At 40.1% G+C, this 18,075-nt stretch overlaps 1 protein-coding gene across 1 annotated transcript in view; it reads right to left on the bottom strand.

The window, feature by feature from the left end:
- PTPRC (protein tyrosine phosphatase, receptor type C) overlaps positions 1-18,075 on the bottom strand; it is a 118,644-nt gene that overhangs the window by 58,572 nt on the left and 41,997 nt on the right. Inside the window, 2 exon segments of the mRNA XM_003130596.6 lie at positions 1,831-2,028; positions 6,045-6,068. Coding sequence (XP_003130644.5) covers positions 1,831-2,028; positions 6,045-6,068 — 222 coding nt within the window.

Here is an 18,075-nt window from a genome sequence, read left to right as displayed (position 1 = left end):
ATGCAAGGGTCTCTGACAAATCACAAATATATACTTTTATGAGGCTGTTTTGCAACATGCATGTATTATTTTTTATAAAGATAATATTACATAATTAAATTTCATATTACGATGTAGATGCTTATTGTAATCATTTTTAAAATTTTTTGAAATGGTGTATGTTATACTGTTAGAAAAATGGACTGAGGGATATTTTTCCTCCTCGTGTATTAGTAAGCAAGAAAAGTTAAATTGCATTCCCATCCACCATACAAATCAATCCAAAGAATATATTAAATAACTCAGAAGTTTTATTCCAGTAGATAACTGAAATATTGCCTGATAGCAAGATTATTTTCTAGAAAAGAAACTGCGTTCTCTTGTTTGAAAGCATGAGATTTTCCCAGCTAATTTCACCATCCCTTTTGCTGTGCCAGATCAAGTATTTTTATTCATCTTTATTTCCAATCCATTTCATTTTGAACCTTTTTTCTAGAATTTTGCTTCATATGTAAAACTCTGGCTTTAATTTTTTTTGGGGGGGATGTGGAAATGAAACCTGGGAATGTTGTATGCATGCGTTTAAGTATGTGAGGGGAAATGTGGAAGCTTTGAGCTGAAAAATTCTGTGTGATGTCACTTCGTCAATAAAAAGGTTTAACATGAAAAGCTCTACCTAGCCTCCACCTCCCTCATGCTCACATTCCTTTGATTAAAAGGAATTCAGACACTTGCGATGTTTAGAGAAGTCCCAGCCACAACCCATGTCCTAGGCTAGCCAGGAAAAGTGGAATCGAGATTAAATCTACATTACTGTAATTGATATGACAGCATCGATCGTCCATTTAGCTGCTTATCACAGCCAATAAACTTCAAGACACTGCGTGTAGCCTGTACCACGTGTCTGTGATCGGCTTACCCGGGATTGTGTTTCAAGCTAACACTGAAGACTCTACTGAACAGATATCTTAATCTCTTTAATCAGAGTATGCCTGGAAACCAGTTTGCCTCAGAAAGTGGCACACTGTACATTATTTCAGAAAAGGCACCAACCGCCCTCAGTATGGTAGGTTTATGTGCAAGATATACTTCCAGATCTAACATTAAAAAAAGAAGGAGCAGATCAGTGGTCTCTGGATCCTAGGAGCATCCAGAGTCTTCCCTCGCAGAAATACCTCCCCTGTCATTCTCCTAGTTTCCTATGAACATGGCCACATTCCCTTAAATTCTACCACTGGGACTCACAACTCTAATTATGTGTCTATGCATCCATGCCCATATAGTTGCATAAATAATGTGACTATCTCTGGAAGAAATCCAAATAACCAACCTGGATTACCAAGCCTCTGTTTTTTTTTAAAAAAAATAAATAAATTATCTCCAACAATGTTCTGATATTGAGAGTCTGGAATTGAACCAAGAAAACCCTACTTTGGGGTAAAAGGGGGGACAGCATGGGGAGAAGAAGGGTGAGACCGACCAAGACCTGAAGTAGAGTTCTGACCTGCTCAGAGCTCCAGAAAACCTACGTGAGCAGGAACTGGGAAAATGATGCAGCCTGTGGGGATCAGAGAACACCAAGAAAACCCCCCACATCCCGATTTTATTTGGGGGGCAGGGGAGCTTCCCTCCCTCTCTCCCCCTCCCCCTAACAACCTGCGGTCATGACTTTCATCAGCCAATATTTCATAAACGCCTAGATGTTCTACACTTGGTAAAATCACATACAACACTGAGCACACAATTTAAAGATAAACTTCTGATAACTTTAAAATTAAAAAAAAAAAAAAGAGCGAGAGAGAGTGAGAGGCTAGTTTCCCTCAACCCGTCTCCAGTGAGGTCTCTGCCAACCTGTCCCATCAGTAGTGCTATGGTTATCCTCAGGGCCCGGGGAAACTTCCACTGTGGCAGTGCCTGCACTAGAAGGAGGCTTGGCCTCTGAGGAGTCGTTTTCTCGATCAGAGATGCTTGCGAGTGAGGATGCAGTGGTGCGAGCAAGTAAGGGGTCACGTGGAGGCACAGCAGAGGACTCCTCTGTCATGTTCGTTCCTGTCGTATTGGTTGGAGATGGAGGAAGGAGAAAATAAACATATGAATCATATCCTGAATCATATCATCTGAGCCTATAACTCCCCAGCCCTACAGTGTGACCACAAGTAAACAACTGGTGTGCCCCTGCATGCAAACACACACACACCACACAGGTATAAATTATGGTATATATATATATATGTATATGGTATGTGTGCATTTAAAATGCTTATACAGGAGTTCCCGCTGTGGCACAGTGGCTTAAGAATCCTACTGCAGTCGTGCCTGTTGCTGCAGAGTTGCGGTTCAATTCGCAGAGGGGCACCCTGGGTTAAAGGATCTGGCCATTGCCACAACTGCAACGTAGGTTCCAGCTGTGGCTCCAATTCTATCCTTGGCCCGGAGCTGCCATATGTTTCCAGTGCAGCCATACAATTGAAAACGAAAAGGAAAAGAAATCAAATAAAATGCACAGACCTTGTGTCTATGCATCCATACCCATATAGTTGCATAAAGAGGATTAAATATAATTCGTAGACTAAGATGTAAAACAAGCCACAGAACAGTGGCTAGAGATGAACCTGGGGAGATGGTGTTGAAAGCAGCTATTTCCTGCCCTCTTTCCAGGTTGTGGCTGAATTCTCAACTGTCCAAAGCAACTGGGTTCAGAAAGACAAAACTCAAAGCATGAAGAGGACGAAAAGAAATTGTAAAAGGCTGATCCACACAGAAAAGACTAAAGAAAAATCAAGTTGGAAGAGGATTATCAGGAGGGTTGCAAGAGGAAAAAAAAAGTGAAAGAAAAAGTTCTAGATGGACACACCAATTTTTTTTTTTTAATAAATCGAATTCAAACAAAACAAAGACCATGTAAAAGACTGGATAACAGAAGTCCCAAATATACAAATGACCCAAGTCTACAAAAAAAAAAAATTTTGTCATGATAATAAAAGAAACATGAGTTGAGACATGGATTTAATGTTTTCCAGTTTCTGTTCACATCAGAAAAAAAGCGAAAATGGGGCATGGTCTTGGTGAAGTAGGTCTATGCAGAGCTGAGATGAGCGGATGGAAGAAGCTGCCTGTAGGGCAGGTGAACACCATGCATCAAAGTCCTTTGCATCGTGAAAGAATGGGGAAGGACACCCGTTTTGTTTTTTTAAGCAACAATACATTGTGATTTCTTCATATTGGGATTATAGAGGTGTAATTTTTTTTCGAAAGTTTCTTTAACGTGCTTACTTCTGTGAATCACAGTTTGTTTTTCCATATCTAATTAATGAAAAATTGAGTTACACCACAAGTAGTTTGATGAATTCAGTTCAAGGGGGATGGATAAGAGAATGGCACAAAATTGGGAAATGGGAGGGGGAAGTGGGGGACAGAAAAGGAGCAGAAGTGCTAAGGGGGACAGAACAAAGAACAGAAATGGAAAGTCACCGAGCAGAGAAACAACGGAAACAACTACACATATAAATGAGAAAGAAGATGAAAAATAAAGTAAGGAAAACAAACTAGAAAATAAAAGGAAAGCCGATTCTTCAGTAAAATTATTTATCACATGCCTTTAAAAAGAAAAGAAAGAAAATGGAAGCAGAAGTGACACTGCGTCCCAGCTTCATTCATTAATGTCAAGGATGATGTGAAATCCACTTCTACTAAAAATGGATAAAACCCCTCTGAGCCACGTGGAACTGCCCCAACGCCAGGACACATGGATGATCACAGGGCTATTCTGTGACTACAGAAATCCAAAGAGATAGGATAGTCGTTGTATGTGTCTTTCCCTCCCCCCAAAAAAGTCCAATCCCTAAAATTCCATAACCTAATGACTCACAAATGCATATGTTTGCCATCAAAGTTTCGCCCATAATTACTTGACAACATGTCCAACTGAGTAAATAAGCAACTAGTGCCTTCCTGTCTTCTGCGTCATATGACCAATCTAACTTTAGTCTTTTCTCATCCTATATGTTGAGTGAAAGTGGGGGGAGGGGGCCGGTGGGGGGAGGGGGCAGACAGGAGTGAGGACATGCGAGGGAGGGAGGAGGGAGGACTTAACATTCCGTCCAATAACATTAATCCACCTTCATCCTTATAGACTTGATCCGTTACTAGTGTATCGTTTTGAGGTAGAACCCACTTGGGTGTTGGCAAGATTCCGGGTGCTTTGAGAAAGATGGTGGCACTTTCCTTCTTTCACCTCCCCCCTTTCGTTAGATGTAAATGACAAAGAAGGAAAATCCCTGCCCACGTCTCGCATTACAGCGCTGTACTATTTTGAAGAGAAGCATCCTAAGAAGGACTTCCAGTCAAGAGTGAATTTAATCCACAAGTGAGTGAAAAGAGCGCATTCTAAGATCCGCTCCCCTGGAAGCCTTCACATCCCTGCACACATTTTAAAGCTCCAAGCACGAGGCCCTCGTGTCACAAGTCAGAGCTGAAGGTAGGATTAGAAAGCATGCCTCTGTTGCCAGTTCCACTTAGTCCCTGTCCCGTTCCCCCACCCCGGCTTTGCAGATACACTGGTTTCCATGGATCCTATTTTCCTTGGCAACACTGGGGAAGAGACCACGCTGATGTGCCTTTGGAATAACTTACCCGGTTTCATCATTTGGAGGCTTGTTGTCATTGAGTCCATGCAGAGCTAATGGAAACTGTCTCAATAAGGTGAGGGTCCACCCACTATTTTAGACATTCACCCTCCCTTCCCATCCCCATTTCCACCCCCCTCCTGCAAAAATGACCAGGCTCTAGGGTTGAGACTCTGAGTTGCCAATAGGTGGCATAAACCAGTCTCAACCTGCTAAGCATGGATGACTTTCATATTGAAAAATCCTCTCTGCCATCCTATAAAACTACAAATTTCTAATATTAGACCTTTGAAAAACAAGAGAGGAATATTTAGGAATATTTTGTTAGAGTTCTTTGTTTTTCGGAATGAACTTCCCTTTACCTACAAAAATACTTCTTTAGGAAAAGGTGGGAAGGAGGGATGGAGGAGGGGTTTGGGGCTGGCATAGGCACGGGATTGTATATGGAATGGATGGTCAACCAGGACCTGCTATGCAGCACAGGGAACTCTAACCAACACTCTGTGATAACCTACAGAGGAAAAGATTTTTTAAAAAAAGAGTGGGTACACGATACAACTAAATCACGTTGTTGCACAGCAGAAATTATCACACGTTGTCAATCAACTATACATCAACGCAACTTTAGAAAATGAAAAAAATAGTTCCTTTAATAATCCAGTTCTCAGAACAGTTTGAATGTGCCTCATTAGAACTGTGCATCATAACTGTTTAAATCGGGGTTATTTTTCACGCTTTACCTATGTTCTTAATGCATGATGTCAACCACATGATTCATCAGGATATCAAGAATATACGTTCAACAACAGTAACATTGAAGTGATGTAATGTATGTTTAACCAGATGCAATCTAATTTTTCTCTCTTCTTTGGCAGGTGATATGTATGAATGTATTGTCAGCATCTCCATTGCTTAAATATAATTTCTCTCCAGATTAGGCCACTTGTTAAGAGTTAATTGTGACAGTTAGACTTAGTTGTGGCAATAGAATTTAGAAATGATTATTACAAAATGTCTTAATAGTGTCAAAGCTTTTCTCTAGCAGGAATTTATATTTATACATATAATTATGTTTAGAATTCTAGTTTCTCATATTATTCCTTAACTATGCAGTTTCACAATCTCTCTAACATAAAGTGATTTATTTATAGCGTTAAAATTTTAAAAAGAGATTGGAAACCTGTCAGGTGGTTTACTGTCAAGTTTGTTAAAAGCTGTAATTGACAGACAATAATATCTACAAATAATAGGTTCAGGTAGTTATCAAAATCATATCTTATAAGCATAAATACTAAGAATAAGAGAATGTCAAGGGCCATTCATGATTATAAAGTTTGTCCTTACAAAATAATTTCACAAGATAAAAATAGAAAATTTTACCAACATTACGTATACAAATCTAACAAGAAAAAAAAGTAAAATTCAAATATTAATTCCTACCTTGAGTGGGAGAAGTGGCTTGTCCTGCAAAAAAGAACAGAAACACCTCTTAGAACATTTCGAACTTTATGCTTATACATGTAAATATGTTAGATTTATAAGTATATAAATATGTATATTTTATATAAAAAGCATCTCCATATTCATACAGTGGCAGTTTTCAGGACCTTTGACACAGGAGAAACCATCTTCCTTCTCTTAATATCATATTTACAAAGCCCCAAACTCTGTCAAAGCTATGCTGTTAACTTTTGAATTCTCAGGTAAAGTAAGACAACACGTAGAATAACGAAGAGCTCCTGGAAGTCATTTCAAGTCTGCAAAAGACGTTGAAAAGACTTCTGGAAAGTCTTTCCCAAACACATGCATTTATTGAGCTACTGATGATTGACGGAGTTCTCACCATGTTCTAGAAATTATGCCACATTCATTTTCCATGCTAAAATATGATAGAGTTATAGAAACGCTCTGCCCCTGTGGGCTCAGTTCAGTGACTCAGACCACATAAAATAACAGCAACAGCAATAACATACATGGTAATAGCAGAGAGAGGAACGCTGCTCTGGTATCACATAGGAGGATCATCTAATTTATTTTTTTTTAATTTTATTGGATTATACTTGACTTACAATGTTAGTTTCAGATGTGTAGCAAAGTGAATCAGATAGCCATTCTTTTTCAGAGGCTTTTCCCATTTAGATTATTTCAGAATATTGAGTTCCCTGTGCTGTACCGTAGGACCTCATTAGGTATCCGCTCTCTATAGAGTAGTACTCTCACTATGTAGTGTATGTATATAAATCCCCTAATTAAGACTCCCAGGTTGGTGGCTGGCTGGTGGAGGAGGTGTTAGATAGAATTTCTTGAATACATGTAGGCTCTGACTTAAAGGCTGATGGACAGCTACCTTAGTCCTAGAATAAGAAGTTGGGATTATCTCATAGGCTTTAGCCAATGATATATTTTCTGAGGACAAGCTGATCAGAAAAAACTCTCTCCCCTCAGAAGACCCATCAGAGGTGTACAACTCAACGTTCTTCAATCCATCCCCTGGTTTATTGCTTAAAATAAGATGTACTTTTGTGTTATATATGTAAAGTATGTATCATACATAAATGCATGTAATTAGTAAAATATATGGTTTAAATAGGTAAAACGCTTTCTTATTTTATTATGGTATAGTTCTCTGCTTTTTTTTTCATCATTTATATTTAAGTTATTGTTTTACAGCTACATTATTTGCATTTTTGTCCTTGCTAGGTCAGCTTTTGTCTATCCCATGCAAAATAACTTTTAAAAAATATTTTTATCTTTCCATTAAACGTTTTCACTCTACTCTCATTCATTCTTATTTCCTTCTGAATAAAGTTATTAGAATCGCATTGATTTGCAAAAAAAAAAAAAAAAAGGTAAATAGAAACAGAAAATATCAGTACATCAGCAACTAATATCTTTTGCACTTCAAGTGAAAGGAAAAACAACCCTTCCTGGTCATTATAAAGAAAGTAACATATTGCCACATTCAAAACATTCAGGTTGGTTTAAGTGTATGAACACATTTCATAGAATACACCTGTCTTCTTTATCGGAGAAATAGGTAAGCTTTGAAATATCTAAAATGATTTTGATATGCCTCTTCTCAATGTAAGCCCTTAGACTTCAGACAAGTTCATTTGATTTGGTTAAGTCCAAGAAAGATGTATTGTTTTGCTGGCATGCTGGCAGTGGCTAGTTTCAAGCATGATTAAAAGCACGGAATTTTGCCCTGGCAAAGCTCTTAACCCATAAGAAATATAGGTAGAAATATAGCTATAACCTCCAGTGGTCTGCCAAGACACTTAAGTCATGGATGTACCTTATCTCTAGAGTAAGGGGTATTAATAAAGGGTCTATATAATTAATAAGGGGTATTAATAAGGGGTTGTGTAATAAGGGGTTGATAAGCCATTGCTGCGTGATTCTGAACAGGACTAAATGCAAGGGAGAAATCAGATCTGAAGACAACAGCTTTGGGAGAAAAGCCAAGAGCAGGCATTAGAAACTACAATAAGGAGTCCGGATTTTTTCTTGAGTGATGGAATCAATTAACAAAGAGTAGATATGATTAATCTATTGTTCTGATCTATGAGTTTGCCACTAAAATATATAGCGCAAATTACATAATAAGAGCCTTGTATAATAAGGAATTATAATCTGTCACATATTTCATGTGGACATGAGAAAATAAATGATGGGATGATAAGAGAGCTCTTTCTTTCTTTTTTTCTTTGTCTTTTTGCCTTTTCTAGGGCCACTCCCATGGCATATAGAGGTTCCCAGGCTAGGGGTCCAATCAGAGCTGTAGCCGCCAGCCTATGCCAGAGCCACAGCAACGCAGAATCCAAGCTCCATCTGCAACCTATACCACAGTTCACGGCAACGCCGGATCCTTAACCCACTGAGCAAGGCCAGGGACCGAACCCGCAACCTCATGGTTTCTGGTCAGATTTGTTAACCACTGCGCCACAACGGAAACTCTGAGAGCTCTTTCTTTTTACCCCTAAGAACTATGAGTATTAGAGTCAAGACGTTAGCTATGGTTCCAATCAGTAGACTATTGGTCAGGCCACTTAAACGTCCAACGCCCCAGCGATGATTCATTTGATTCCAAATGATTCGAAAGCCAGGCACTTCTTTAAAGCAAATAAATAAGGTTCAGCATTTTTAATCTACGTTTTGAAAAGGAGAGCAGGGTAAGTTCCCCAAATGAACAAGAAGGTTTCTAGAGATTTGTCTTTTAAAAAGAACAATTCATAAATAAGATTATATTAATAATATTTATTGAGTGTTATCAGGTGCCTGGCAGCACACTAAGCCCTTTGCTTGTATTTTCTTTCTCAAGCATCACAGCAACCCTCAGAAGTTAGAGCAGTCAGACCCCTTGGCTGAGGTCTCAGGGCTGGTCCATACTAGCCCGGACTTGACCTCGAGCCTGTCTGACTCCCCAGGCCATGCTTTCCAGCCTCAGACATCCCGCTTTCCCCATCAACTTGTCCTTGGAAACTTTCCTCTCCAGCCGACCTTGCGGCAAGGAAATTCTTTTCCCGTGTTTTAAGTTCCATCGAGATCAGTGTTTATGAAGAGCTTAGTAAGTAAGTAAAAAAGCATCTTAATCAGGATTGGGTTGCAGCGTAAATGACTCTGAGTGCTACAGATGCTCAGATCAACTTGGCACTAGATGTAGACATTCAGAGGAAATTAGAGTTTGCTGAGCGAATGCTCTGTGGACAATACAGAAGAATATTAGAAAATTCCGCGGTGCATCAATTTAACTCACTGCGAAATGGTATTTTGACAGAAAAGTCAACCACACAACAGCAACATCAGACAAAAGCATTACAACTCACATGCCTCGTGTTCAGCTGGGAAGAGGCTTCTGGTGTTTGGGAACAGAATAATAACATATCTGTATATCTATATAGCCACATCTGTCTACACCTATGTCCATATATTTCTGGTATAATCATGGTCCCATATCCAGTATTTTCCCCAAATCCTTTAACCTTCAAGGCAAGACAATTTAGGATCCAGAGAAAATGACATCCTATCTAAAAAATGGATCCCTTTTCCCTTTCTGCCATGTTCACGCTTACTTTCCATAAAGGCGTCTCAAATTGAATTATGCATTTTATTTTCTGTTGTTTATCTCAGACTCTAATTCTAAATTCTTCCACTGCAGGTTTTTTAGGCTATACAAAAACACAAAACAGAAGTTCCCTGGTGGCCTAGGGGTTAAGCATTCTGTGTTGCCACTGCTGTGACTCTGGTTACTGCTGTGGTAAGGGTTCAATTCCAGGCCTGGGAGCTTCTGCATGCCATGGATGCAGCCAAAAAAATAAAAGCATTATTGCATTGCCTTTATACAGTACCACACACACACACACACACAGCCTTCTATCTTTTTGAAAGATAATTCCAAGCCTTCAGCATCACAGTGTAAGAGTGAAATCACTTGTTCTCATGGTCACAAAATCTCTCTAAACAGATCAGCAACCTCTGTAACACTTAAGTAATACTTACAGGACATATCCCCCCCAAAAAAAATTTAATGACTTTTGCATAAATGTCAGAAGTACATGAACAAATGCTTCCATGGAGATAGCCTCTCCACACAAGATAAGGCAGAGGACGGGTGAAGTTACGTAAATATTCAGAGGAGACTAAGCTACCAAATGTCTGCATAATTTGGCGACACGTCATCACAATTCATCATTCTTCCTAAACAATATGAGCAGTGATTTCAAGTATCTGTCTCACTTCACGCATCAGCCATTATCAGAACAGCAGCTAAATCACAGGCAGAAGGGACTATGCTGAATCCTCACTGATGAATGAGAAGACCTGGTGGGATTGGTTGTATGAGATATTTCATGATGTCACGATCTGCCCATGTGGCTGCTGGGTTTGGTCACAGAGGGATCTGCTCGGCCAGTGCAAAGCAGAGCTAATGTGTTTCCTCCATCGTCCAGTATCAATGGACAACCCTTTACTCTTATACCCTAGTTCATGTAATACTTGAAAGCAACCATCTACTCTTTAGTGGCGTCAAACAGACCTGAAAAAGCAAATAAAACATCTGCATAAAGCACTTATTCACTAGGGTCCAATACATACCTACTTAATATTAGGAGCTTGTGTTAATATAAATACCATTACAACACATGTAAACATAATACATGAACAGCATCTCAAAGGTGTGGAAATCAGGAAAGAAACATACATGAGGAGTTCCCTGTGGGGTGCAGTGCATTAAGAATCTGACTGTAGCAGCCCAGGTCCCTGTGGAGGCATGGGTTTGATCCCTGCGCCCCTAGCAACAGGTTAAGAATCCAGTTTTGCCGCAGCTGAGGCTCAGATTCAATCCCCGGCCCAAGGATTTCCAGATGCCATGAGTGCAGCCAAAAAAAAAAAAAAAAAAAAAGGAAAATAGTGAAATAGCAGTGGGATTTAAGAGGGTACCTGCTTAGGATGTGACAATAAAGAGAAGGCATCAGTATTTCTGAATGTGTGACCTGCCTTGAGTGCTCAGGATCTACTACACTACACTCACATCACATCAAATATTAGAAAACAGAGCACTGTTTTATAGCTAATGTTCCCATATATTATCCTTTGAGTTTTACCCTCCTGGGAATAACATTTCCTGCACTTGAAAAAAAACCTAGATGCCTGTTTCCATTATTTAGACAAAGGAATGTTTAGAAATCTTCCAGTAGGTGGCACCACAGCACCAAAAATCTGTAAAGCCTGTCCCAGCATTACAATCTGTAAGTCACCAGTGGAGTTGACTAGGTACATTAAACAGAGGAAAATGTAGATAACAGCCCCCTTGATCTTCAAAGCTGTGCTATTCTAACACGTGTATTGTTACTGAGTTTACTTTTCCCAATATGTTTCTGTTACAACTCAAAATGTTTAAGTGATTGCAAATCAAAGTTACCTTGAAGTCACACCCCTAAGTCCTCCATCAGAGATTTCAGCAAAAGCTAGGAATCAACTGAGTGACAATGACATTTCAAAAGACACGCTTGAGCTTTAAGTATCAGCCGGTCCCACTACCACCAACCCCTACCCCCCCTCCACCACCCCCTCCCCAAAAGGAATGGAAGGCCATTTCCAAAGGGATTTAAACCTGTCTAGTTTGGCAAATCTAAGAAAAGTACAAGGACAGAAGGGTGAAACAGAAGAGATGAAATGAATGCTTACTTGCAGCATACAGCCCTAAAATGAATGGTTGCCTGCTTTGAAGGTTTCAAATGCACACCTGACCTCCATAAACATAAAGGCCATATAAAAATGGAAAAAGCAAATCAGGACAAAAAATTAGGGTCAACTAAAACAGATATGCAGGGTGTCCCTTGCTTACTATGGCACGATAGTCATAAAGCAGATAATAAAAATAAAAGAATCCTCCTTTCATTTATTCTGCATGGTTCACAAATCGCAAATTCAACAAATATCAAATTTGTATGGAACCAGTCCTCCATGCATGTGACAAACAGGGCATTTTCTAGATTTCAGAGAACCATAGGAAATAGTCCATCCTTCCTTACGTCAGTAAATATAAAATTACAGCAACAGTTTACTGAAACATTATGTCTCAGACCCCGTGCAAACCTCTCTATATGTTTATGCCCTTAATGATCCCAGTAAGTCAATGCATGGGAAATTATTTTTCCTATTTTATAGGGAATGAGACTAATCTTAGAGGAGCTTAGTAAATTGTTCACAATCACACACCTAGGAAATCTTGGCTGTGAAGGGGTCTGCCTGACCCTAGTTTTCTTATCCTTTGTGCAGGCTTTGTATTAAAACATTGGTTATATTGTTATAAGGGCCTGGAATCCCTTGAATAAAGCAGTTGCTACTTAGCACCGGGAAGTAACTTTAGACATTTCAACTGGTATATAGAACACAAGAGTTTAACATCCGTTGGCACGTAGCTCCCTTGATAGATAAGGAAACTGGGGCCGGTTGAGTTTAAACGCCTTTCTGATCTCATGCAATTTAGTAAGACTCGTGATTTACAAGTTCACTAACCATTACACAGTTTTACATATCTTTTGGGGGGAGCGGGTTCACGCTTAAATACAATGGACAACCAAGAAACATAGACCAAAGCTTTTAGGAAGAACAGAGACCAAGACAAACAGGTAAGAGACCTGAGAGAAACAAGATGGTGCCAGGAGCAGATGAACCCCTGAAACCAACCAGAATCCATCTTCTCAAGAATGAGAAAACATTGCACCCATGCACAAAACATGAAGCATCACTGCTGAGGCTCAGGTTCAGTCCCTGGCCTGGGGACTTGTGCAATATAGGGCAGGCGGCCTCTGACCCCCACCTCCCAAAAAAAAAAAGGAAAAAGAAAAAAGACATAAAAAACAACATTTCAAGACCAAGAAAAGAAGTCAATAGATACTGGTACAAATCTTTGAAAAAAAGAAAAAAAAATAGCAGGACAATAGAAAATACCATTTAAGGATGGTGAAACATTTTAGTGTTTGTGTTTGCTTCTTGAAAGTTGGAGAATGGGGATTTGGATGGGACAAAGGGCTGGTCTTACTTCCTCTAGATCTTATGGTCCTATGTAAACTTTCAAGGAACACACACACACACACACACACACACACACTTGAATCAAAACGTAAGAAAGAAAGATATCAGTTTGTAAAATGGAGTTGAAGATGAACAGGCAAATGCACAGGGCTGTGGGGTGGAATACAGATTTTAAATTCATTGTCTTTTACAACAGCCATCCTATCTAGCTGTCTCCCAAATAACTGCCACGTGCAACATCACAAATATTCTTGTTCCTGTGTGAGTACGTCCACACACCCACCCAGGCATGCATTTACAGGTCTTTCATAATTGACTTAAAACATGATGTTATCAGTTTCAGCTGTTGTAAAGAACGACATAAGGGACAAAACCATAAAAAAATGCAAGATGACCATCTATAAAAGATTGGTTACTTTGCCTTATAAATTTATCTTAACATATTTATAAGCCCGGGGGAAAAGGGAAACCAGATTATCACTTCCTGTCTGCTGGTGGCCAACCTGAGGGCTTTGATTCAGATTCCTGTGTCTTAAAATGGCGCGTAGCCAATTTTTTTAAAGAAGTATTTCATGCTACACGTCCCTTGGAGAGATGTATAAAGTGTGTTAACGGAGGAAAGGCAAAGATAAATGCATGCAATTTTGTTTAAATCAGAATCTCCCAAAAGTATTTGCCACAAACCCGTTCCCCGCCCGAGGACATTCTGTAGGTGATGTCACAGAAGTGGAGACCGAGGACCCCAGTGTCCTGGGCTGATGCTGCTGGGTTGTGCAAGTGATGTATAACTGTACACATAGACTAGATCAAATCAGATCAAGAATTCTGGGCTCCACCTCTGGGCAAACTCTGACTCAGTAGCTTGAGATTGAGGGGATCTGGGTCCTGGTATTTTCTTATAGCCCTAATGGTTGTTGATGGTGTGATCAAGGGTTAAGAATGTTTGGGAACACCCTTCCTCATGCACTGTCTCTTTAAAAAACATTTCTCAGAATAGGTCTATTTCTTTGTTTTCTTTTTTGCTGTTTTTTTTTTTTTAATTGTTATTTCCCCAATAGAATTTTTTTTTTTTACTGCACAGCATGGTGACCCAGTTACACATACATGTAAACATTCTTTTTTCTCCCATTATCATGCTCCATCGTAAGAGACTAGACATGGTTTTCAGGGCTACACAGCAGGATCTCATTGCTCATCCATTCCAAAAGCAATGGTTTGCATTTATTAACCCCAAGTTCCCAAGAACAGGTCTATTTCTGTATTGAATGTCTTGTTGTTTCTTATGAAAATGTCTGTTTTCCTTTCTCGAAATCCAGGGATTTTACACCAAAATGTTTAAAATATACACCAGATAGGGAAAACATTTTCATTACATCAATCTCTTAGCAACCATACGTTTTTGTAGCACTTTGCTTCCTCTAGGATAGGGTAAGAGCTCAAAGAGTCATCAAAGGATGTTGGCACAAGCACTGAAAGTGTTTTATCAGAGTCTTTTGTTTTATGAAGAGTTTTTTACTGTTTATTAACCAGCTACCACGTGGATGGTGCTATGATAAATATATGGACACAGGACTTTATCTAATCAGAAACTCCACAAAGCAGATAGCATTTGTTCTCTTTTTACAGAGGCTCAATAAATAAATATGGCAAGGCTCAAGAGCTCGTGGCAAAAATAATTTGATTTTAAATGCAGATCTGACTCTAGAAAGCCGCATGCTTATTCAGCTAACCCCTGCCATAAGGGGAACCTATGTAATGCTAAAGCCAGCAGTTATGCTAACGAGACCAAAGATGAGTAAACTATCAGGCTCGAACCATAAAAGTGGGATTCAGAGTTAAGTCACACAGTGAACTTTTTTAAAAGTGCAAACTGTTGAACAATGACTATAAAAGACCTGGATAGAAAAAAGGAAGGGCACAGGGGAGGGAGGTGAGGGATATGAACAGGAGTGTGACACCTAAACCCAAGCTCAGAACTTATCCTTCAGATTTTTGGTTTTTGGGGTTTTTTTGTTTGATTGTTTGTTTTTTGGTTTGGTTTGTTTTTTGCTTTTTAGGGCCATACCCGCGGCATATGGAGGTTCCCAGGCTAGGGGTCCAATTGGAGCTACAGCTGCCAGCCTCCACCACAGCCACAGCCACACCAGATCCGAGCGGCATCTGCGACCGACACCACAGCTCACGGCAACACCGGATCCTTAACCCACTGAGCGAGGCCAGGGATGGAACCCACAACCTCGAGGTTCCTAGTCGGACTCGTTTCCACTGTGCCACGACAGGAACTCCTCCTTCAGTATTTTTACCCAAACCCTCAAGAAAGGAAAAAGAGAACATGCCTGAAAATGGTTGAGTCTTACTACGTCCACGCTGTAAAACTGGAACTAGTACAACACTTGTGCTGATCAAATCTGTATTTCCTAAAAGAAGCGGGGAGAGGGAGAGAAGGGGCTGGAGGGCTGGTGGGGAGAAGCTGAAATCAGGCGGAGGGGCGCGCCTGCATCCAGTTCTGCGGTCAAGGACAATGACTGAGGGCGCCATCCAGAGACTTATCTTTAAATGAACCAGGAGTGAAACCTAATTTTTTTGTTTTTGTTTTGGTGAACTAAATACTAGATAATAAGAAATAAACAGACCATCGACGCTAGGTTGGAGAGAGTCCACCTAACCAATGGGTCGTCATCTCCCAAAGAGCATCCGAGGATCCGCTGAGCCTGCCCAGAAGGGAAGGGGCGTCAAACAAAGGCTGGTAAATGCACTGCTAACTTCTCATTTCCCCTTTGCTGAAAACTCCGAACGGAAACACTTGATTGACTTTCAAAATCATTAAAGGAACCGGGCCCAATGGGAAAAGCTCTCCTTTCAGATAGAAGAGGCTTTCAACACGCTCTTCTCACCAGAGGCCTGTTTGCACAGCAAAGAGCAGCACTGGTGGCTTTTCTGCTCTTGTGGTTTCTCCTCCTCGGAGTCGGAGTCGGAGTACTTCTGTTTTTTTTTTTTTGTTTTTTTTTTTTTTTTTTTGATTCTGAGTCTTTGTAGGAAAGGAAGAGGTGTAGCTGGTGCGGTTAAGCTCACAAGCCTTTGCAAATGGTGCAGCGGGTTGCCATGGCAGCAGCATCATCGGCCCCATCTCGGGGTTAAACCACAACTTCTCTAGTTTATGGCGAAGCCGGCTGATAAGACAATGAGCTCCTGCAGCAAAACTGACTTTTAGGTTGATTTGTTTTTGTTTCAGTGAAAAGGTGTTTCAAAGATAAGGTTGCGCGGGAGGAGAAAGATGTGTTTCACTTGGAAGCATTTCCTTTTGAAAAGCGTTGGCAAATGAGTTTAATGAGAATAACAGTTACTTCCCATCTGATCTTCAGCAACATTCAGGAGTCACCCCCTCTGGGTCCAGGGTGAAATCTGATGAATTCATTCCAGAATGCAACTGGGAGAAAACAGGTTCTCAAGAGAAAAAGTAAGACAAACCTGCTTAGGTGTAAATAGAAATCACACTCCTTTAACCTCAAGATTATGAAATGACCAAACAGAGTGGAGGTGAGGATATTTCACAAAGAATGGAGCCTGTTATCATCACCTATAAATGTTACTCTCCCTCCACGACACACCACATCACACCCTCTGCAAGCCAACGTACTGAGCTAAGTAAGTCAAGTGACTTCCTCAATGTCACACTTGAAGTCTGATGAAAGGTCATGCCTGAGAACCCAGAAATGTATAGCAGCCTCTTGCTGCCTTTGCAGCATTGCCTAGCACCCTCGAGCCTTGGGTTGGTAACTGTTTTCCATGCTGAATATTTCTACCAACTCTCTAAGGTCTTAGCTAAAAGGAATGATTTCGTGGCAGAGAAAATATTGAACTAAGATGTGAACATCCATAAATGGTCACACCTGGAAAAGCTCATGAGATCATTTTCATCTGACTTTTTCAGAAAGGTTCCTGTTGGGTCAGTGTGTGCCTTTTTATATCAGAAAATGTTTCCTCTATCTTGGGTAAAAAAAAAAAAAATTTTTTTTTTGAATACCTATTCTTCTTGGACTATCTCTACGTGGTAAGTGAGTGTTATGACTCTTGCTTTATAAATGGGGAAATGAAGATACCAACAGTTTGGGTAAACTGCTCTTTTAGAGAGTAAGTAACAGTAGGAAAACTCAATTCCAAGCTTATCAGACACCAAAGCCCCTGCATTTTTTTTACTAACTATATAAGGCCACCTCCTGGGATGCAGGATTCAGAGTATCCATTTCACATTATGCTCCAACTTTGATACATAGTCTGAATATCTACTATCTGGGGTCTGAGCTTCTTTCTCGTTCCCTGGCCTTTACCCTAATCCCACTGCTTATCACATCCTATTTCACCAACCTTTGTCCTCAGTTCTAAGCTATGACATCCCCTTCCCCTCCACCCCGCTTCCTCATACACGCTAGACACTGCCACATGAGTCCACTTTTAAATTATACTGATATGCTTCGTTCTTGTGAAAATGCTTTAGTAGAAGATTCCAGCATCTTTGCTAGTATTACCGAAAGCCCTTCCCTGTCCACCTCCAAATTGCCTTATCAATAACTATCGATACACTTAAATGAAATCACTTCAAATGCATTCAGTTCAAATGCAATTTATGGTAACCCAAGAGGGTTCCAACATGCCCCCTCCCTCCCTTTTGGTTTAATTTTACCCTAGCCTGGAATATCTTTCCTTCTTTTCATGACCCTGCATTATAGCCATCCTCAAGGCTTGATCCAGTCTCCAACCTCATGACAATTTTCCTGGTCACCCCCGGGGGCCATTGCTAACATTTAGAAAAATAATTATGTGTAGTACTCATGGGAATGCATATCACAAAATGACTTATTGAATTAATCCTCTCTTTACATGGAATGTTTCTGTTAAGATCATAGATCTTTGAAACAAGCACAGGAGGGTCTGA

The sequence above is a fragment of the Sus scrofa genome, chromosome 10, assembly GCF_000003025.6.
Source record: "Sus scrofa isolate TJ Tabasco breed Duroc chromosome 10, Sscrofa11.1, whole genome shotgun sequence".
Taxonomy (NCBI): Eukaryota; Metazoa; Chordata; class Mammalia; order Artiodactyla; family Suidae; genus Sus; species Sus scrofa.
The sequence above is the reverse complement of the archived record's forward strand: the minus strand, read 5'-3'. Positions and strand labels throughout refer to the sequence as shown.